Here is a 22,129-nt window from a genome sequence, read left to right on the forward strand (position 1 = left end):
AAAAAAATGTAAGAGGAAAAATTTTGTTTTGAAATTTAAATTTTGGTTTCGACAAATCAAATTCTACTCTAGCTCGGCACTAACTATTGCGAAATCAGTGAAAAGCACTCCAGATGGACAAGCCCACTACGATCGCAGTACCCAATAAGCTACCAGCACCAATCAGAGCAGGCAAGGTTTCAGAGGATTCGTTAGATTCAGTATTACCCGTTGCGACAACACTATCGCGTATAGCACTTGTAATGGGTGTAGCGGTAGTAGTATCAGTATCAATATCGGTATCAGTAACGGTAGTGGAAGTCGAGGAATTGGAGTTGGATATCGAGTTGGTAGTAGTAGCACTAGAAGCTGAAGCAAATGTTTTTTTACGAATAAATTGTATGGTAGGAGGAGTGTTCACACTTTGCATGCACTCACCCTGTTCGCTGCCGCTAGTAGTTCGGCTGTGCCCTTCTTGTTGCCGCTGCTGTTGTTGTTGGCGCTGTTGAACGCTGGCCGGCAACCTTTGGCTCGCCTGGCCCACGATTTCCGGTTGTCTGGCAATCTTCACAGTTTTCACCATAGACGATTTCTTCACTGCACTACTCATAGAATTTGCATTCGCCTCTTGCCTGCGCTCCTCCTCCTGATGCACCACCCTATGCCCACCGTCGATCTTCTCTTCATTGTGATTGGAGAACCGCGCAAATTCACGTAAATGGCGTGGCAACTGCCGCAAATCTGTTTCGGATTTGCCCTCGAGCACCTTTACAGGCGGCACTTCCGCATCACTTTCGCTGGCGTGTCCAGCCGCAGCGGGTTGCGATTCGGCGCCACTCTCCCAATCGCTATCGGCCGGCATTGCAAGCTTGGTGCGTCGTTCTTGCACGCGTTTGAGAAACTCATCGCTGATATCGGTTTTTTGATGAGGTGGCACCGGTGGTTGGTGTCCTTGTTGTGTCTCATTCACTTTCGAAATTTTGATTATCTTTTGCAAGCGGCGCTCCTCGCGTTCAGCCACCTTGCTCAGCCACTCTTCGGCCATTTGTTGGCGGAACACTTCATCCTCGGTGAGTGTGGGCAACTTTGGCATCGGTCGGTAGATGTCGCGCATGGGATGTTGTGGCATCTGCAGCGTCACTGGTGGCGTATTCAACTCATCAAGCAGCCGACGGCGTTCATTTTGCAAACGTTCGAATTCCATGCGCAACTCCTCTTCCTTGCTGCTGATATATTTGAGCTGCTGCTCTTGTATTTCACGTGGCAATGAGGCACGACGCTGTCGCTCTGGCGCATGTGGACTATACAGCGGCTCCTGTGCGCCTGGCTGCGCCGCGGGCGATACTGGTGCGGGTGAGACGCCGCGGCGCGTAGTGGTGCTAATGTAAGTGGGATTGGGGTCGCGTTCGAGCACCGAGTAGCAGCTGGCGTGATGCTGTGGGCGTTGCTGATGTGCCACAGGTTGCAACATTGGTGCATGTGAACGCCGCACATTGTAAGCATTGTAGCTGTCGTAGCACTGCGAGTTGGACGAGAGATCGTTGGTGGATGCGGAAAGCCTTGGTGCACGTATTGTGCGTGGTCTCTGACGCTGATAGCAGATCTCCACCTCGCGCGCGAATGGTCGCGTGATATTCTCCGATGAGCCGAAGTCGCTGGCATAGCGCGACCAATCGTCAGCGGCGGAGGATTGCGGACGCTCGTAGCTGGTAAACGGTTGTTGTTGGTGTGCTTGCGGCTGCGGACGCGCGGTGTTCTCGGATAGATTGAACATAGATTCAGCGCGCCTGAAGCGTGAGGCATCGTCTACGGTATCATATTGTGCTGACGGGGATGGAGGCGGCGGCACCTTAGGCGCTGCGCCATTCTCCATTACAATGGGTATGTTGTAGGAGCGTGGTTGCGTTAGCTCACGGGGCGCTGAGCTCCTATCGCTGGCGCCGTGGTGGTTTTTGCCATTGCGATCTTCGATGCGTATAGGTATTTCAAAAGTTCGTACGCCCGCAGGCGCGCCAGTTGAAACTTGGCCTTTTGAGTGGCGGGAGCGCGCTGAACGCTCAATTTCGCGCTCTAATTCTTGCATATGTTCGTGCCGCTGTTTCTTCAGCTGATCGAAATGGTCCTTGAAATTCCACTGCGTGCGACTGAGGTCGTAAAGTGATGCAGATTTTTCGCGCTGTTGGCGTTGCGCCTTCCCCTCTTCGAGCTCCATGTTCAATTGTTGCGACAGCGCATCAAAGTCCTTGAATAGTCTGTCATGTTGGAAATTGAAAGCGGAATTCTTGGTATTGCTTGTGCCGAGCGGTGGTGCGGTGGCTGGTGTCTCGCCGAGAGCACCGAATGCGTCCGCTGCTGCCTTGGCACGTTGCCTAAATTCTTCATAAGCGGTGCTGATGCCGCTGACACTGCCATTGCCCGCACCACCACTTGTAAGTGGCTGCACTGTGCCACCGTTCTCTTTGCTATTTTTAATGTCTTCTTCTCTTATTGTGGTCTCCGCTGCTGTGCCAAACGAACGATTGGCGAAGTGGGATGTTGTTGAAGAAGAAGTGGTGGTTGCGGATGTGGTGGCGCCGGGGTTGGTGAAATTGGTCATTCTCATGCTGTTTGCTTGTTCTTTTCTTTCTGCTTTGGCATCGTGTTCGGTTGTTTTGGCATTTTCTGTTGTGTTTAATTTTATTGCTGACATAATTTCACTATTTACGCTCCTGCTTGACATGCCATCGCCATCCACGGGATATTGTAATAACTCTTTCGATGGCTCCCTTACGGGGAAATGCAGCAGCGATGGTGTGGACGTGCTATCCAATGACTTATCGCCATCAGTCTGCCGCTCATGATGCGAATCGGTATAATCATAAACTACCTCTCCATTCTCCATGCGCTTCTTCGCTTCGTATGAGTGCGTCTCGATATTGGAGTACCTTTTCGGTAGCGTACTCTGGAGTTGGGCGCAGTAAGGGCCACCCGACGATGCTGTTGATGACTCGATATTCGAGAAGCGTTTGCGATTGCTATCGAAGATATTGCTTGCGCCCATGGATGGGAACATTTTGGCCAATTCACTCTCGACACCGTGCATTTTGCCTGCGTCTGATGGAGGGAAGCTAATATTTACGTAATTATTACCACCGTACAAATCGGACGTAGCTCTATTGCTGGTTGGTTCGGACGCGTTTGCGTTTGAATACTGGCGTGTATCGGCGCTGGTGGCTGGTTGCTTTCCTTCGAAAGCTGGTTCGCCACCCTGTGCGCCAGTAGCATAAGCAGCGTCACTCGATTGCCTTGAGTTATTTTCAAGCGATGATGTCTTTTGTTGCTGCTGCGATGATGAGCCAGCGACGGAAACAGCAACAGCATCAGCATCAGCTGGTTTGCCAGTTTTTTCTATTAGCATTTGCAAATGATTTTGTTGTGACTGGTACGCTTGGTTCTGCTGCTGTGGCTCTTCTCCATTTGCGAAAGTGGACGCTGTTTGCTCATTAGCATTTCTATAATTTGTTGCGTCATAAACGCGTTGCTGCTGGCTGCTGATCATCGCACTCGACCCGACTGACGACGAGCTTGTTGAGGCTGTTCTTACTTGATTTTGTGCTTTCGCCGCTGTTTCGGAGCTCTTCGATGGCACTGGTGGTGGCGGCACGGGCGGCGGTGGTGGTGTCAGGCTCTTACGTAATTTCTTCATATACGCCGCTGTTTTCAATATCTGCTGCTCCTCCTGCTGCAGCGCGGCATTGAGTGTTTTCACCTGTTCTTCGGTGTATTCGTGATAGCCACGTCGCTCCAGAAACTTCTGATGTGCATCCAGAAGTTGGTCGGGCTGCTGCGAGGAATCGGTCGCCAGCTGCTGACGTTGAGCAGGCGATAGGCATACCAGTACATTGGGGTCGGCAGCGGTTGGTACGCCTAGCCACGGCGCATCGTTGTAGTGCGAGGGTGGCGCGGGCACTGGTGGCGGCGAAGGAGAATGCAACATATTTGCAGTGGTGAGATCACGCGGCATGCGTTCTGGATCGCCGAGCTGTTTAATAGCCACTGTGTGGGTAGTTGTTGTGGAGGTGGTCGATGAAAGCTTTGATTGGGGGTCACTAGCATGCGGTGGCTGATCGTCAGCGATCGACATTTGCAATTCACTTATGTGCGGTAACTGGGGTAACGGGTATGGCATGGTGGTGCCGTCTGTATTTTCTGTCGCTGCGAAATTCTTCTCCTCCGCGTGATGGGTGGGCGTTTTCGCTTGCAATTCACCTATATTCTGCGCTACTGTGGCCAGTTCTTCTAACACTTGTTCGCCATACGGCATGGATGCCAATGTTTCGGTGCAAAGCAGACGAAGCTTTTTAATAGATGCATCATTTTGGGCGCTCGTTGCATTTGAAGTTGCTGTGGGAGTCGTGCATTCGTCCCTTGCATCGTTCCAGTTGTTGTACTGGTGGGGTTGCTGTTGTTCTTGCTGATAATCTGAAATGGGGGAGGTTGCCGTCAATGGTGGCGTCAGCTCATGATCGGTGTGTGGGCGTGAGCCAACATTGATGGCCGTGCATTGACTGTGTTGGGTACTGTCGGAGCAATGGGATTCGGCGGATTCCTGGCGCCTAAGCAAGGATAGTGAGGTCAAAGCAGAATTAGTGGTATACAGTGAACTGGTTGGCTGTGGACTCTTTTGTTCGGGTGTGTATGTTTCAACGTAGGTGGAGTCGTGGGGGGCGCGCGCAGGAATTGGTGGTGGTGCTGAGATCACTGTGGCGGGTGGCTGTGTTTGTAAACCTGTAAAATCACTATGATAATCACTAGCACTAGCACTGGTGGGTGGTGGCGGTATGGGCGGAGGTGAGGGCGAGGGCGAGGCTTTCTTTGCAGTATTAAAATGATCAGTATTTAATTCACTCGAACGCGCATTGTCGAAATTCCCGTTCCCGCACGACGTAGCCGCCGTTGTCTCGATCGTATGCGAGTTTAGAATTTCGCGCACGCTATTCATTTCCAATTCAATATTTTCAAGCAGCACTGCTGGGTCAACGTTTAAACTATCACTAGTCGCAATTGTGGCCGGCGGGTATTTCATTTCAATGCTGCTGCTGTTGAGGCTGCTGCTGCTGCCGCCACTGCCGCTGCCGCCAGTGTCCGAGCTGCGCAAATATTCACACCTCTCCGTTGTTGTATCTGAGCTCATCTCGGTCTCTGTCTCTGACTCGCTGGTAGTGGCTGCCGCCGTGCGATATGACGTTGTAGTTGTTGTTGCGCCACTACCGGAGGAGAGCGCGCGCTCACCACTTGGCTCTGCTAGCAATTGCAAGCTTTTCAAATTCTCATATATTTTGCTTTCAATGGGATTAGTGATTGTGGCGTTCACTGTGCCAGCGTCAATATTTGTGTCAATAGCAGTTTTTGTTGTTTGTTCTACACTTGTATTGTTATTTGCAAGCAATTTATGCGTTTCTTTTATTTTTTCTGACAGCCTTGTTGATGCCTGATTAACAGGTGTACTCTCGCGACTATCACTTTGGTTGGTTGCGGCAGCCGCGCGCTCCTCGCTGCCAGGTTTTGTTATGATTTCCCGCACGTCCGTGTCGAGATCGACTGTTGAGCGACAGCTATCGTCCCGCTCATCATCGCCCTCTCCCCCACCTGCCTCCGCGTCAAGTTCCACCAGATCGGACAGGCTGCTCGATGCCGAACTACTCAAGTAGATCACTTCTGCTGCTTCCGATTCGGGCGTGTGCTCGCTGGACAAGCGTACGCAACATTCCTGTGCTGGTGTTGTTGCTTCAATTAGTTTGGCAGCAACTACCATGGCAACAGGCTCCTCGCGTATGGGTAATGGCTTTTTTGGCAACGCGCCAAGCTGTTTTTTCGCATGACGTCGCGAAAAGTCCAAATTGCTGCGCGGAAATATCTCATTTGCTTTGCGCACTTTCGCCGCAGCTTGGTCACGCAAATCATCACCGGATAGTGTGGTCATTAGGGGATTTTCGGAACAATCACTGCGTGCGTCACTCATATCACTATTCTCCTCTAGAATGCTATCCAGATAGCGTGGACTTAACAGCTGCGGCAGGAAATGTGTTTCCAGCGCGACGCGTTTTTGTGCGCGCCGTTGCTTCAGATCTTGCTGCGGCTCTTGACTGGGAGCGGCGGTTGATCTATGTACGAACTCGTAGTTATCTTCGGAATCGGGCGACAGCGTACGCACAGTCTGCGCATAGTCGAGTGCGCAAGCGCCCGCTGTTGATTCTGTCTCCGACTCGGCTTCGCTAATCACTGGTGGATTGTCATTGTACTCGCTGGAGCTTTCGTCGCTGATCTCTTGAATTTGTACGATACTCTTATTAAGTATGGATTGTTTAGACCTACCCAGTTGTGCTGTGGGACTAAGAGCATCGGGCGATTCGACACGATAATTGATGGGGGATGTTGAATCGAGTTGTATGTGGTGTATAATGACTTTGGCGTCATCAATTAATTGATCAGACATACCTTTTGCGTTGTCAGCGACTGCCTTTGTTTCGAACGGTCGTTGTAGGCTAACGCCTTTGTTTGCCGCAACATCCTGTAGTTCCTGCGCGATCTTGTGCACAATCACTTTAGCACCTTCACTGGTGTGTAATTTCTTCGCTTCGTTTCCTACTTCCTGCTGTATCGGGTGAACGATCACTTTGGACTCAGCTTTCGCTGGCTGAAGCGACACCCCGACTCCTCCTCCACCCGCTTGCTGTTCGATATTGTGTATAATCACTTTCGATCGCTGTGATTTCTGCGCTCCATCTACATCGTCCGCCGCACTTTGCAACTGCTCATGCAGCACATGTTCCCCAATTTGTCCATCATTCACAGCCGTTTTCTGTCGTTCCTCAGTGGCCTGCGCAAGTTTTTGTTTGCCAGCGCGCGCCACTTGTGCGACCTTGTCAATGTCTTCATCTTTCTGCCGCTCCTTCTCCTTCTCCCCCTCACCGTTTTCGCTAGATTCTCGCACTATTCTGTGCACAATAACCTTTGCCATTTGCGTTTTGGTTGCGGGCTGCAACGTCTCCAACTCTCTGGCACCGACTATGGTGCGATCTGGTCTGATCACGCCGCACAAATCGGCTGTTGCTGTTGCCACTGCCCGATCATCCGTTGTCGCCAACGCTGTGGCGTCATTGCTTGTGATGGATGTTTTTGAGTCTTTATTGCCCATCGTAAACTCTTCCACACCTTTCTCGCTCCTAAAGCTGTGCGCTGTCTCTTCACTGTATGTCGCCGCTTCCTTATTATCTAATATCGAAAGTAGTGCATCTGCATCTGCATCTTCCACTCGGTTGCACTCTTCGCGGTCAACTGCAGCTGTGATCGCTTGGTGGCTGCTAGTGGGTGCTGCAAAATCACTGGGCTCGTTCGAACTTAAATTGTCACTCTGGACGAAGATAGTGGCAGTGGATGCGTTAGCGGTGGTGGCGGTTGAGTCCACTTCTCGCGCATCTTGTGAGCTCGCGTGGTGTTGCTGTGAAGAATTTACTGGCTCGTCAGCCGGGGCAAGCGGTGTTGGACGGGTAGTGGCAGTGGCGGTGGTTGTTGGTGTTGGTGACTTTGGTGATTTCGGTGGCTGTTGTTGATTTGATTGCTCACGTCGTGCTCGACCCTGACTTTGATTGTCTTTATTGCCGGTTGACTGCCGGTTTTGAGTGGCTGATGGCTGATTTGCCTGTTGATTCTGGTTTTGGCTTTTATTTTTATTGTCTTGCTGATTTTGTTGTTGTTGTTGCTTCTGACGATTCTTATTCTTATTTTTCTTATTTTTTTGGCGATAATTTGGCATGTTATTTCAAATGTATGCACATATATTTATTGCACTTATGTGTCGCTTACTCAACGCGATCGTTCGGCGATCACACTTTGATTGACTAGTTCTTTGTTGGCCCGTGTTCAAGCGAGTCTTTTGCCTACAAATGTATGTCTCTGCACTACCAGCACTGCTATGATAATTGTGTTGGCCGCGCACGTTCTCGTTTTTGGTTACGTGGCGTTGATTTTGGTCAGCCTTTTTCTGGTGGTGACTAAGGTCGGGTACCCAGGAAAAAAAGCGCTAATTTTACTAAATGAAAGTTCGTTGCGTTTGTAAAAGTTTGCTCAATCAATTGAAATTCGTATTGCGTATTTCAAAATTTCCGCTAATTCGTTTGTATTTGCTATTTTGTGTTTACTGCTACTTCTACTTCTTGTTCGTTTTGCTGGTCGAAAATCGTCGACGCATTCTATTCGTCTGTAGGTCTGTGAAAATACTGAGTGATCGCCACTGAGCGTTCAACAAAGTACCACCACCGACCGGCGGCAAGCGTTGAGCGTACAACGGATATATCCATTCTACTAGCGGACGGACTACCATCAAACATTTTTGGGCACGCGCACTTCCCTAAATGTCACACATTCTATATAAATGAGTGTTTTTGTTATTGTTGCCTTTTAGGTTTCGAAAAATCGAATTTTTTGGATATGCGTTTAGAAAACTGTTGCCTTTTATATTTGCTGCTAGGCATTTGGCACACACACACACACATACATATTGACAAACACGTACACAGACGATTTCATAACAACCAGCGCTATGGCGAGCGCGTCGCTGACGTTTTCGAAATTCAATTTTCCACTTTTCCACTTTTCTATGCCCGCCGTATGCGCGTAATAAGAAATATTTTTCACTCGATTTATTTTCGAAAAACACCACGAAAAAAGTGGAGTGGTTAGTGGAATAAGTTCGTTTGCTCTTATGCGCGCGCGATCGTTAGCTCACCCGCTCGCTCGCACGTCACGGAGAGTCGTCGTTTTGAACTGAATTGTACTACTATGCGGGCAATGTTTTGGTCTGTGCGCTCTCGACATTAATAACATTTAGTTATTGTTTTTTTGTTGTTGCCGTCTTTTTTGGCTTTTGTTTGTAGCTATTATAGTTGTTGGCTTATTTAGTGCAGCGCCAAATGAGCGGCAAAACAGCAAAAGTTCGAAATGCTAGTACAACGCGGCATGTTTGTGAGTGCGCTGCCGCTGCGCCGCGCCGCGCCGCTATTGGCCTGCCGCCTGCTGCGGAACTAGACGTGCGAGCGAAATTTGAATGTTTTTTTGAGCGCCAGTATTTCCCACACATATGTACATAAATACCTTAGTAAAGAGAATGGGGAGGGAGCAGGATAGGGGCAAGCTAAATAGCAAAATTAATGATTCTAGTTTTGTGCGCGCTGTTTCGTATGTGTCGTGTATGTATGAATGTATGCGTATAGGGCATTTTATAAAAATACACAAAAAACAGGCATTTTCGGTTGGGCAACATCGCATACAGGGTGGGACTATTGCTAAGAAATTGTTTAAACTTAACTAATTTTTGAGTATTGATTTTTTTCAAATTAGAGGAACATAAAACAAGCTAATGAAGAATTTTTGTTAAAGAAAATTTTCTACATTATACACGTGAAACGTGTCGTCAGTAGTACGTTTTTAACGCACGTTGAATATAAACAATTTTTCGTCGTTGTCACATTCTCAGTGGGTCGTAACGATAACAAAGACAGTTGTCATTATTAGAGCGCTTAAAATTAAGTTTCTACCGCATAGTTTTAGGCGCATTAGCTAAGACAATAATCGTACGATAATAAAATAAGTGAGAGAGAGAAAGTCTTTTGGGAAGAGGGTTCAGCAAACATATTCACGGATGAGTGAAAGTTGAACGGATCTCTCCGTAAACCTCATGTTTGGGCTCCCGGCATTCGAAAGCGTGTTTCAAGCAGATGCAGCCGGGATAAAAGTGGTAGCCGACTGGCTATATAACAGCGTAATACCGAAGGCCAAACTGCATTAAGGGAACTCCTGGCCTGACAGGCAGGTTATAGGAGTATTTGTTACAAGATAGGCCTCTTTCTGGGCTTTTAGTCGGCGCTGAGTGAAAGCCCAAGATTCGCAAGGTTACAAGGTCCTTCTGGCCGGTGGTAATGGAGGGCAAATGGGTAAAGGAGCTGCTTAAGCTAACCAGAACTCTTGCTGGTCCATTGTCCAAAAGGGACTCGTGTGATACGACGCTATGAAGGAAGACAAGTTTAAATCAATTGTAGAATTTTTGATGGTCCACACGAAACAAGCAATAAGCAAACTTTTGAATTCAGACTTCAAATTCAGCGACCCAAGCTGTATAAGATTATGATTATACAACCAAGTTCTAAGCGAAAAGTTTATTTGCGCCAGAAAGGGTTAAATTTTTGGTGATGCTAGCATGATGTGTATTAGTATCAGTCAATTATGCTTGATAATTGCTTTAGTTCTGAAATCATTAATCAATGTTGCTGTTCTCAATCTGTAGCCAATCGGCTCACTAATAGATTAGAAATGTTGTTGGGCTTTGCGTGTGACCTGATTTTCATCTTCATCACACATACATACCTACATTTACGTGAATCATTTTCTATTCTGTTGCTTGTATACTGAGTTTGAGTTTAAGTTTCAGACGGCGAGTTGAATTTTCAGACGATTTTAACTCGCGAGTGTTTTTTCTTATATTAAAATTTTACAAAAAAATCTTTTTGAAAAGCTATTTATCAGTTTTAGTAGTAATGCTTAGTTTCCAGCTCTCAAGAAAAATCACAAATTTTTTCTTGAGAAAATGTGGTACAAAATAGTTTGTAAAGAAATCTTGAGCCTTCCAATTATATTGAATTTAATAGCAAGGTGTAAAAAAAGCCAAAAAAGTGCACGGATTTCAGATATGACCAAGTAAAGGTCATAAGTCAATTCGAATTCCAAACTATGTTCCAAAATTTTTTAGCAACCTAAAATTCCTAACCAAATCTTTTCTTCCCGAACTTAATAATTAAACCTTCAGTTATCCGTTAGTCGATTGTCAGATTGAATATGAGTTTGCAAAGAAATATATTTGTTTTTTTTTTTTCAGGAAATAATTTTTTGTGTAGTTTATGCAAATAAATAGCAGGCAATTTAACAATACTGCTTAGCGAAAGAGAGTTTGCAAGAATGCCTTTTTTGCATAGAATTAAATAGCTGCGTTAAGCTCGACGTCCGAAGCATTTCTTGACACTACACTCGAAGTTATCAGCGAAGTACAGCGGCAAGTAATAAGAATGGGTGAAACAGGTAACGTATAGAACCGGAAACAGTACAAAAAATATATATGTGACTGCTTCAATAATAAAAATTATTTTTTTAGGCGCTTACACTCTTGATGAATGTTTGGCCGAGCTTCTCCGCCAATATGTTTCTTGATGTTATTACACAAATAGAGGAACCCGAACGACAAATGGATGCGTTTTGAAGGCAGGAAAACGCACGGAGGTTTGCCATGCCTGCCGAGGAGCGACCGCTGTTTTGAAAAAAAAAATCTTTTTCTGTAATTTTTTTTTCGGATGTTAGTTTGACCAGTAGTGGTAGTACGCTTCTCTAACCATTTTTCTGCACGCGTTGTTTTCGTGCCTCTAACTACTCCGCTGCAGCGCGCAGTGGTTCAAACCTGAAATTTAATGTTCACAATTTGCCGGAGCCTTCATATTCCAATAAATTTTATTTAAAAATCCACAAGAAAAATCGAAATGTTATGAAAAACCTAACCTAAGTTTTGCAATCAATTTCATAAAAAAATCACAAACAATCGATGTTTGAAAAAAACTTTCACCAAAAACAATTTTTTTTTTTAATATTTAATAAAAAGTATATATACAAATTTTAGCATAATAAAATGCAAGTTTCGTGTGGCTAAGAGTCCGCGTTCATTTTTGTTATTTTTTTTTTTCGTTGTGTAGAAACTGTCGAGCATACTTAAAAAAATATTAAAAATCAATGCGAGCACTTAGCCACTCGAAACTTGCACTTTATTATACCAAAATTTAATACTTTATAAATTTGCGATTTTATAAAAATCAATACATTTCGATTTTTCTTATATTTTTTTTCGTTTTAGCGGAACCCCACAATTATTTTTAACTAGTTTTTATTACGTAACATTCATTAACTGGAACAGGAGAATCGATTTTTTTTAAGAAATTGTTACTTTTTCTTTACTTTGCACTAAAAAATTCAATATAACGCAGTAAAAAAATAAAAATAGGGCCAATCGGGTCTCCTGCAAATTTTATAATTTCATTAAAATTAATCAAATTGATTGAAAAATGAAGGCTCCAGTGATGTATGAACATATAATTCCAGTTTTGGACCACTGTGTAGCGGCTGCCTGGACCACTTCAGGAAGTCAATAAAAGATATCGCCAGCTAAATAGCGCCGTCAGAATGGATACGTTGCGCACGTGCCGCTCAAGGATTAAACTGACAGTTGAGTATACTAGTTTTATATGCATTGGAGAGCTCCAGAGCCGAACGCTCAGTGTTTAGGGCTTTTGGTAAACTTCGTGTTCTTCGTTGAAATCTGTGCAGATAAGACCATCTGCCAATTGCATGAATACAGACCAATGATCTGGGAGCCTATAGATTTTTCTCAAGAACAGTTTTTGACCTCTACATACACATCGATGAAACACAAATTTTCTTTCTGCTTCCATGAGTGACTCTCTTGAGTTAAGTTTTCATGAACATATTAACCCGCCCTAATGTGTACACCATCGTGTCCATCATTTTAAATAAATGACTGCTAAGCTTAACTAAATAAACACTTCTAAAACCAGCTGATTAGTCATTCTTGTTTCACTACGAACGCTGCTTTCTTAGTCAGGTTTATTTTTTGTGTGTGCTTTGCTTGTCTTCAACATTTCAATATGAAGATTAGTTTTTAAATTAATTACCGCAAAATTTCGCGAAGATTAGCAGATTCTGTTTCTTTTGCTATTTTTTCGTTTTCTAACTTTTACTCAGTTTTTTAATTAACAATCCGGGCCCATTGAGCTTCAGCGTTTGCTCTACTTTTGGAGCGCTGCGTATGTACATATGTACATACATACATACATACGCATATAATTAATGGGAATGCGCTGGAAATAATTAGTTTTTATTCAAACCATTCACTACGCATATGAGAACAAATGATCTGGCGTAGATACAAAATGCAAGCGTTTGAGCGGTCGATATGCTTGCGTCGCGCCGACGATCTGCCACCCCCAAAAAGCCAGCCGCCGCACTGCACTCTGTGCTCTGTGCTGTGTGTAGTTTTTTGTGTGCGCACTCACTCCCCCTCTTCTGCTAACTATGATAATACTTATGTATGTAAGTATGTACTACTAAAGTGTTAGTTTGTACAGCGCACGACAACGCGCTGAATGTGACCGCTTTGTTTATTGTGATTTGCGTTTCGTGGCTTCGCTGTTTTTGCGCTGCTCTATGTTTACTATTGGTGATGATGTCACCTGTAGCATTACCGGCTCGCGGCTGACTGCTCGACCGACCAGCTGCTCCACAACGATCGCTATGGCGATAAACAAGTTGACATACAAAAACACATTTGCATATATTTAGATATCTAACTTATATGTGTGTCCGTGTGTCTGCTATATAGAATCACTTGTGAATGTGCTCATTCAATAATTAACAAATATATGTAAGCGGATTTTAGCATTTATATATACATATGTGTGTGTATGAAAGTATATGCGTGTGTAGACTTTTTTGTTTGAAACAAAATTGCACTTTGTAAATTTTTATAATAATTTGCATATGTCTGTTTTTATACCTATCACTTATTTAATTTTTTTTTGCCAACTATGAACGAGTATTTTTTGCGGCTTTCGCGAATTCTGCCGTTTATTGCAATTTACATATTTTTATTTGCTACACACACACCCACACACAAATCTTTTGTTTGTTTCAAATTTTTGCTCCTCCCTTTTATTAGTTAGTTGCCTGCCCTATTGCCGGCGCGACGGTCAAGCAAGTACTGTCAATTGCCGCGCCAACGGCCCCATGACAGACAGTGGCAGCGGCTAATGAACGTCCACCAGCGGCAGCGCGCTCACACACTGATATGCAGATTGCAAAAACGAAAGAAAAACGCGTTAGATGTTGCACAAATGCAGCATTGCATTTTGTGGTTAGAGGTTTATGCGAATTAGCGATTTAGCAAATTTGCAAGCGGCAAGTGCCTCGAATTGTATGAATGCAACAGCATGGTAGCTAGGCAACACGTGAGTAGAGTGCGCGCGTTGGGTATGGTGAAGCGCGCAAGCTGGCGGCAGTCAGCGCGCGCGTAAGTCATCACCTTGTTGCGCGCTTCTCTGGCGGTGGCAGGTGAGACGCGCGCTATTTTCACACCTGAGCGCCAGTTGGCTGTGGCAATTATTTTTGGATTTTGCTTCCGGAATCTGTGTTTGTGATTGTTTTGTATATACTTTTTTTGTTGGTTTGCCTCGGTAAACTGTACACAGTGATCATTTCTTTAATATAATTCGTGTAAGAAACTGATTTTGAAATACTTTTTTAGCATCAGAGTCTTGTGGAGCTACGGCCAGACTTCGGTCGGTGGCACCGCGAGCTTAATATACTCAGGATCGGAACGCTCTAGTATCCTTAGTAGCATCGACATCATTTCTGTTAACACAGATCACTACAACCAATGCGCTCTTTCTCCACTCACATCCTCTAACGGAAAGTAGAAGTAGGAAGGATGAGCCGTTGAAAGATTGTTGGAGGCCCCTTTTGCTAGGAGCTCCCTATTAATTTCTAAAACATTTTTTAATCCTTCTACATGACTAAATATTATGAAAACAACAACGATTTCTAGGCCTGACTAACAGCGACTAACCCGCTAAACCTCGAAAAGTCTACCTTAAACTGAGTACGAAATTGATTGTTGGTGCCTTCTCTTTGGAAATTGTTTGTTATGATACCTACTCTTATTCATATGCTAGGCGGACAGATGAACCACTCGGTGAGAATGTTTTGGGGATAGACCTCGGACGATGCGTTTCTACAAATTTTCAATCCGAACTGAGTTACACAGGGAGTTAAAAAAATTTAAATTGTTAGGGTGTCTGAATGATCCTTGATATTGAAAGTAAGCCATCCCACTTTGAGGTGCTAGCAGGATACTTCCCCCTTAAGATACCACACAAAATCTAACTAATCTAATCCAATCTCTACGGAAGTGCCTACACTTCGAAGAATACGTTTACGAGGACCTTGATAGGCTAGGTTCGAAAAGCTTCCAGCTTCCGCCCAGGAATATATCGAAATAAAAATGAAAAATTCTCTTACGAAAATGACAATGGGTATCTGAGGTGTGTGCGTAAACTTTTTAAGGGCGGCACATCTTTTCCAACCGAGGCAGCCAGGCGTGTAGCAAGATAAAACGTCCCACTTTGTAGGAAAAACGTTATTAACTCGCAAAAGACGTAATTTTTCGAATACTTATAAAAAATACTTAATGGCGATTCCCATCGCTTAGGAAAGGAACGATTAGTAGTAGTAGTAAAGAACAACACTGGCATAACGCAATAGGGCTTCGCCAAGCCAAAAGCTTACTGATGATAATCGATTGAAAGAATCTTGTAAGGACCAGAAACGCTTTCCTAATACTTCCTATTCTCTTCCGAAAGTTCTTCATTGTTACAGGTTGCATAGGATAACAGAAGTCCTACTTAACCCAATCGAAGGATGCTAGGGTGGTCCCTAAAAATATGAAAATCATGGGGTGTCCCCATTATTTTGTTCTACGTACAAATTTCCCATTTTATTTTCCACGAAAATTATAATCCTAGTTTTAGGGGCAGGGTTGGAAAAGGTTTATTTATTTTTATCGGGAAAAGTTCAATAAATTTTGACTTTGACCAGCTACAACTCCGCGAGTTTATCAATTTAATTGAATATGTCTCGATAATAAGTAAGTCAAATTTATCAGACCTCAAGTCCAAATTATGTCGAATTTTCGCGGCAAACAACAATAAAATTTTATCAAATCTTGGTATGTTTTTTTTTTAATTTTTCAAATTTTCGTTTGTTTTTATTTTTTGTTATGTTGATATTTTAAGGCCCACCCTAGCCGTTACAGTAATTGTATTAAATAAAATCACCAGTGTTATGTATTTGAATATTGGATTGTTTGAGCAAACTTTTACAAAAAAAAACATGCTTTTGGGGTAAACTTTTATGTTTGAGTTTGAAATTGCACCGAAATTGGTTTTAAGCGCCATGCTAAACCGACCATACATAATTTTATGTATGTAACTTTTAAAGTACAGTTTTTATCACACAACGTTTACGTTTTTTTTTTGTTTTTTTGTTTTTTGTTACATGTTTGTCATACTTTCACTGATTCCAAATGGAGATCTCTCGATCACTTCACGATCACTTTCTAAACACTTCACTTTTCAATAGAACTTCATTGCTTTGGTGCTAAATTCACTGCACATTCAGTTGATTAAGAAATCAATTTTCTTTCTGATCAAGTCCTTAACGGCTGAGAGTAGGAAATGATCAACATGACAAGCATGATCACTTGGAGTATTAACCGCGTGCTTCATTCGAGTGTAAACAAAACTGAAAACTATGTACATATTCACTTTTGCTTATTTTCTTGTTTACGGCTATCGCGTTGAGTTTATTTTAGTTGTTGTTGCATTTGTCGGCTGTCAGTTGCTATATTTGGCAACAGCCGCGTACGCAACTTCCCACGCATACAACTTCCGAGATTGCCGCAACCGTAGATATGCAAATAAGTAAAATAAATAAGTAAATACGAAATACTATGCCCGTACGTGATCAACGCAACACTTCGCTAAGCAATTTGAGTCTTCAAACAAATTGGTGCGAACAATACTTCAAGAGGCCTTTTTAGCAGAGCTCTAGAAAAATGTAGGGAAGTCGAAGACAACGACCATGACGATAACGTCGATGAAACGCAGATGTAGTAGTGGTGTTGATATGCGTCTAGAATAGGCCAAGAAGTAGAAAAGCGAAAATCACTACCGCCGCTGTAAATGAAACGTATAATACGCCAGGAACGGAGTTCTGTTACTCACTGATTGAAAAAAACGCCTTGTTGGCGTGCGCGCGCATTCATGTGGCCCAGTGCCGCCGCGCGCTCCCCATGCATATGTACATACATACATACATACATATATGCTGGGAGCACCGACTTGAGTGATCAATTAACGAGCGGCCGTGCACTGTAGCCGCAGCTATAGCCATAGCCGCCGCCGCCGTCGTCGTAGTACCCGTACAGCCACTCAACACCAGAAACACAAAAATCAGTACAATAAAAAAGTAAGAAAAACAATAAAAGCGATAAAAAAAACGCAGAAATACACCGTGTACAAATCGTGCGGTATACCACCGCTAGCTGGCAGAAGGCACAAAGGTGCGTGGACGCAGTGGGCTGAAGGGTGTGGCGGCGACGGCAGCAGCAACAGCAACATTGCGGCCGATTTGCAATTAAAGTACTCAAACCGCATTTATTCGTTTAGCTTTTGGTTGGATGTGCTCGTGGCGGAGGTGGTGGTGGTGGTGGTGGTGGTGGTGGTAGCGTTGGAGCTGATGGGTTGTGCGCGTCAAGCTCTCGTTCGGCTGGCAAAAGCGCTGCTGCGCGCAGGTGAGTCGCCAAATGGCCCAGCCGCGGCGAAAAGCTATAAGGCAATGACAACAATCAGCCGCTCCAATATGACAATGAAATCACAGCGTCAATGACGATGACTTTGTGTATTGTGTTGTGTCAAAAAAGAAGTGCTTTTGTGCCAGCCTGAAGAATAGCTCTGTTCGAAAGCGCAAATTCAAAAGGTAGAGTGTTGATACATTTCACTGGAATCGCACAAAGAAGATATGGAAATAAACGTATGTATGTACATACATATGTATGAAGATTAGGGGGGAGTAATTAAACTTGGAAAAAGTGTATGGCATATTCGAATTCTACGTTCTATCCTAAGCAAAAATGGTAAACGAACTATATACCTAAAATGGCGTTTGACCCCTCCAATTTTTAAAAGAAAAATCAGTGTATTATAATTTTTTTCTGACCGAAATTAATTTTTTATTTACAAAATTTTTTGTTTTCTTCATACTTAAGAAACAACTTCACAAAACCGAGAAAATAGAGAATTTTTTGGTAGAATGAAAAATAAATTCCGATCAAAAAAGTGGCAATATACTGCTTTTTCTTTTGAAAATTGGGAGGGTCAAACGTCGTTTTTGGTACATGGTTGAATCGCCATTTTTGCTAGGAATTAATCGTAGAATTTTAATTTGATATACATTTTCTTCGAAAATTTTGCTCCGAACAAATTACTCCGCCCTAATGTACAGACATATATCTTTGTACACACAATGTGGCATTGCTTATCAATATGATTTTTTGTCATTTACTTTTTGATAAGCGTAGCAATTGCACTTGAATGATGTACAATGTATATATGTACGTACATACATACATATGTAGTACATATGCATGTACAATTAATGTACGCATACGCAAAGACAAGGTAAAAAATGGTTATAAGTAATTTATATGTCGACTGCTGAGTGGAAGATCGACCTCTCTCGGCAGCTAGTTTGAAAACGTCCATCACAAACAACTTTTCAAGAGCGCCCTATTTCAGAATTTAATTGAAAAACACCCTGTCTCAGAATTCGGTTCAAAAACGGTTCAAGTAAGATAGGGTGTTTTTGAACCGAGTTCTGAGATAGGATGTTCTTCAACTAAATTCTGAAATAGGGCGCTCTTGAAGTTTTTTGAGATAGGGCGTTTTCGAACTGGCTGTCGAGATAGGTCGATCTTCAACTCAGCAGTCGACTAGCTGGGCTCGGTTTGCGCGAGATTTCGCCACGCGCGTATTTGGCGAAATGTTATTGGAATAGTTTACCGACTTTGGAGAATGCGATGTACCCATAAATATCAATGAGAGATGAGATATCCAAGATTTAAAAAAAAAAAACATTTTTAAATTTTACATTTGGCGTATTCTGTGAGTCTTGCAAAGCGCTTGCACGGTGCTCGGTTTTCACGGTTTGCAAAGCTGTCCCATACGAAAACCGGTTTTTACAGTGCAATCTGTGCACCGTGGAAGGGCTTTGCAACACTCAGAGAATACCCCTATTTTTTCACTAGGAAGCGATGGAAAGTAATAAAATTCTAATGAAACACGATTGTACAGTTCATGTAAAACAATGTCACCATTGATTTTTAATTCTGCTGCGCACCAGGAAGAGTGCATTCAAAAACGTCATAACTTTTTTTAAGGGTTTGTTGTTTTCTTCCTAGCAAAAACATACATTATAAGAAAAAAGTTGTCAACAGCTTCACCAAAAGTTAAGTCCTAGCTACTATAAACTTGCCTTTTATTGGAATAAAATCTATTCGGCTACAAAACTGCATACCCAAATTGACGCATTTCCGAATAGGGGCAATGGCTGTGTGCAATATCGATAACAATAAATAAATTTCGATACCTTTCGATGAAACCCAATAACTATAAATCTCTATCGGTTTCGGTAACTATCTTTAACTTAGCTATGTATATATAAGTTTCGTTAAATTACGATAGCTGTCGACTGATTTCTATTGTTAAATATCATTAAGTCTTGATAAAAAGCTTTAACTGTCGATACCTATTGATAAACTTCGACGGCTGTCCATAAGTTTCGATAACCATCGATAAATCGTTAAACTTCACTTAATTTTTATAATCTGATTAATTCGAATTTCGATAGCTTTAAATACATTTTTGAAATTTTCATATTTCGATACGTTTTGATAACTACTGATAAATTTTGGTAAAATGATAAATTTTGATAACTCAGTAAATTTCGAAAGGCGGTAATTGAATAGCTCAACCAGTAGGCTGTCAGCTCCAGCAGTTTTGTTGTTTTTCAGCCGCATAATCGCTATTCGTACGTTGATGTTCAACAATCTCGCCTTGATGTGGATTGTGGCTAGACGTTCGTCCACCGGGGTAAACGCCAGTACTCGGCGACGGAATCTCTCTCAAAGCCACCGTTATAGACGTCACAAGGCTCCACGCTTACCTTGCCTTTCTCTATCCACGCATTTCTTAATACATATGCATATAAGTAAATATGTATACATATTTACCCTGTGGGGAAAATCTCAAGTTCTGAACTGGTGCGCTTCTAGTACATTTAGACCCAGTACTGGTTCGCGATAAATCTCTTTTGCATGCAAGCAACTGGCGAATTTAACATGGCGATGTCCCAGGAAGTGTCAATTGCCCCCCGCTGCATCCCTTTTTCGATAGTTCCGAACTAGTCTTAAATTCTATAGTTCCGAACCAGTTCTAAAATCGGCAGACGAAAGAAAAAAGTATCATGATTTTTCAATCTTTTTGGTTCTTCCGTGTGTGCGATTTTAAGTTATTTTGGAATTAATGTGTTTTCAATTTGAAATTAAATTTGTTTGAATGATTGTAAGAAATGTACGTTTACATACCTTTAGCTGTAGCTGAGTGTGCAGAGGTGCTCGCTGTTATTTCTTAGATTCCAGACGGTCCCAAGATGTTGAAATGTTAACACAAACTTTAGTTTTGTATTACCAAGCTATGAAAAAGCATCTGCGAAGCGCAGAATAGAAGCGTATTTGAACGAAAAAGCCGCCGAACACATATCTATGTAAAGTAAACAAGCCCCCCAAGCTGCATCCCTTATTCGATAGTTCCGAACCATTTCTAAATTCGTCACTTTAGATTTCTAGTGAAAAAAACTGAAGAAATTCGTTTTTTAAAAGTACCACTTTTCGCCGATTTTGGCCTGGTGGGGATCTAGTTCCTATCGGACTAGTTCCTTTTTGGCGATAAAGACCTAGTACGGAACTAGAAATTTGATTCACTAGTCCGAGGTTTCCCTGCAGGGTAGGTAGTACGCATTTAGTGCCACATATCTATACTTACTTGTATTGTAGTAAATTCAATTATGAACTTCTGCCTGTACTTCATATATACATATGTATATACATATATACATAAAGGCTCTCCTCTCGGTAAAGTCATCTACCTTATAAATAAACACCCACTCCTACATACACACATACTTGGTATACCCATACATGACATTGGAATATGCATACATAAGCATTTGAGTACAGATAAGTAATTGTTATCTAAAAGCAACAACAATAAGTAAATTCAAATTTATGCCTCTAATTGATGGAAAACAGATGCAACAGCATTAATATTTGAACCCAACAGAAAATAACTTAACTTCACAACTTGTGTACTTCCAGTTAATGTGTATACTTTTGTAAATATGTATGTGTGTAAGAAAACTGCGACTAACAACATTTTTGATCTCTTTATGTATGTATAGCATATATCGAGCCCTAACCGCCAAAATAACGTAAGCGAAATTTTTTTCAAAATTTTATTTTTGATGCAGAAATGCATCTAGATGCTCTAGGAATATTTCTGCATGAAAAAGAAAATTTTGAAAAAAATGTCGCTTACGTTATTTTGGCGGTTAGGGCTCGATATAATAAATTGTTTCCTTTTGAAGGAGTTTTTTTTTAATGTTTTTAGTTTCAACAATATAATTCCAGGTTTAAAACTTGGTTCCAATATTATGAAAATTCTGCAAAGTTTTATCTAAATTGTGAACTTTTTATAAAAATTTCTGTTTAGGTTTTTATTGATTATTGGCAATTTTTCACGGATTTTCTTTCATACAAAGTGTGTGGGATTTTTTTGTTGTGTATGGAAGAAAATGCGTAATACCCAAAACCAAAAAATTATTTAAAGTCAAGGCGAAATTAGAATAATTTTAATAAACTGGTTTAAAGTTTGCACAAGTCGTGAGTTGGAGGCCTTAACTTAATACATGTACGAGTATAGCTATGGTCAAAATAATATGAGCGCGACATTTGATTATTTTTTTTTTTGTTGGTTTAATGTTTATTCATTTTTATGAAATTATAGCTTTTCTTAAAACCACAACCACTTAAATCCAAATTTAAAACCTAAAACAACAACAAATTTCAAATTTTTTAATAAGAACTAAAAAATCCGTCTAGGCAGTTTTATAACTCATGCAATTTTAGTGTATTATGTTAAGTGAAAGTTTGAATTTCCTCTTTTTTTCCTTTTTTTGCTGGCGTTATTAAGCATTTTCTTCCATATAAAAATATTTCAATCATTCTTTATATGGGCGAAATTACAACTCACGGAGTTGCCATCAACCAAACAAATTTTTGCAGTTTACCATAAGGGTTGCACTTCTAGACAAGGGTGTATTACAAAACTTG

The 22,129-nt window shown here is 42.3% G+C and overlaps 2 protein-coding genes across 4 annotated transcripts in view; both read right to left on the reverse strand.

Moving 5' to 3' along the window:
* LOC118742945 (sorbin and SH3 domain-containing protein 2) overlaps positions 1-6,586 on the reverse strand; it is an 86,073-nt gene extending 79,487 nt beyond the window's left edge. For all 3 annotated transcript variants that reach the window (XM_036475376.1, XM_036475377.1, XM_036475375.1), the window contains exon 1: positions 418-6,586. In XM_036475376.1, the coding sequence (XP_036331269.1) occupies positions 418-6,454 (6,037 nt within the window). In that variant the 5' untranslated portion in view covers positions 6,455-6,586. The remainder of the gene's footprint in view (positions 1-417) is intronic.
* Positions 6,504-17,130, reverse strand: LOC118743870 (RNA polymerase II degradation factor 1-like). Its single transcript, XM_036476633.1, has 3 exons — positions 16,180-17,130; positions 6,571-8,050; positions 6,504-6,529 (listed from the first exon to the last, which is right to left on the reverse strand). The coding sequence occupies exons 2-3, from the start codon at positions 7,772-7,774 to the stop codon at positions 6,504-6,506; spliced, it is 1,230 nt and encodes a 409-aa protein (XP_036332526.1). The 5' UTR covers positions 7,775-8,050; positions 16,180-17,130.
* Between the last annotated feature and the right edge of the window lie 4,999 nt (positions 17,131-22,129).

This window comes from Rhagoletis pomonella, unplaced genomic scaffold (assembly GCF_013731165.1).
Source record: "Rhagoletis pomonella isolate Grant_MI unplaced genomic scaffold, Rhpom_1.0 Rhpom_scaffold_00007, whole genome shotgun sequence".
NCBI classification, from domain to species: domain Eukaryota; kingdom Metazoa; phylum Arthropoda; class Insecta; order Diptera; family Tephritidae; genus Rhagoletis; species Rhagoletis pomonella.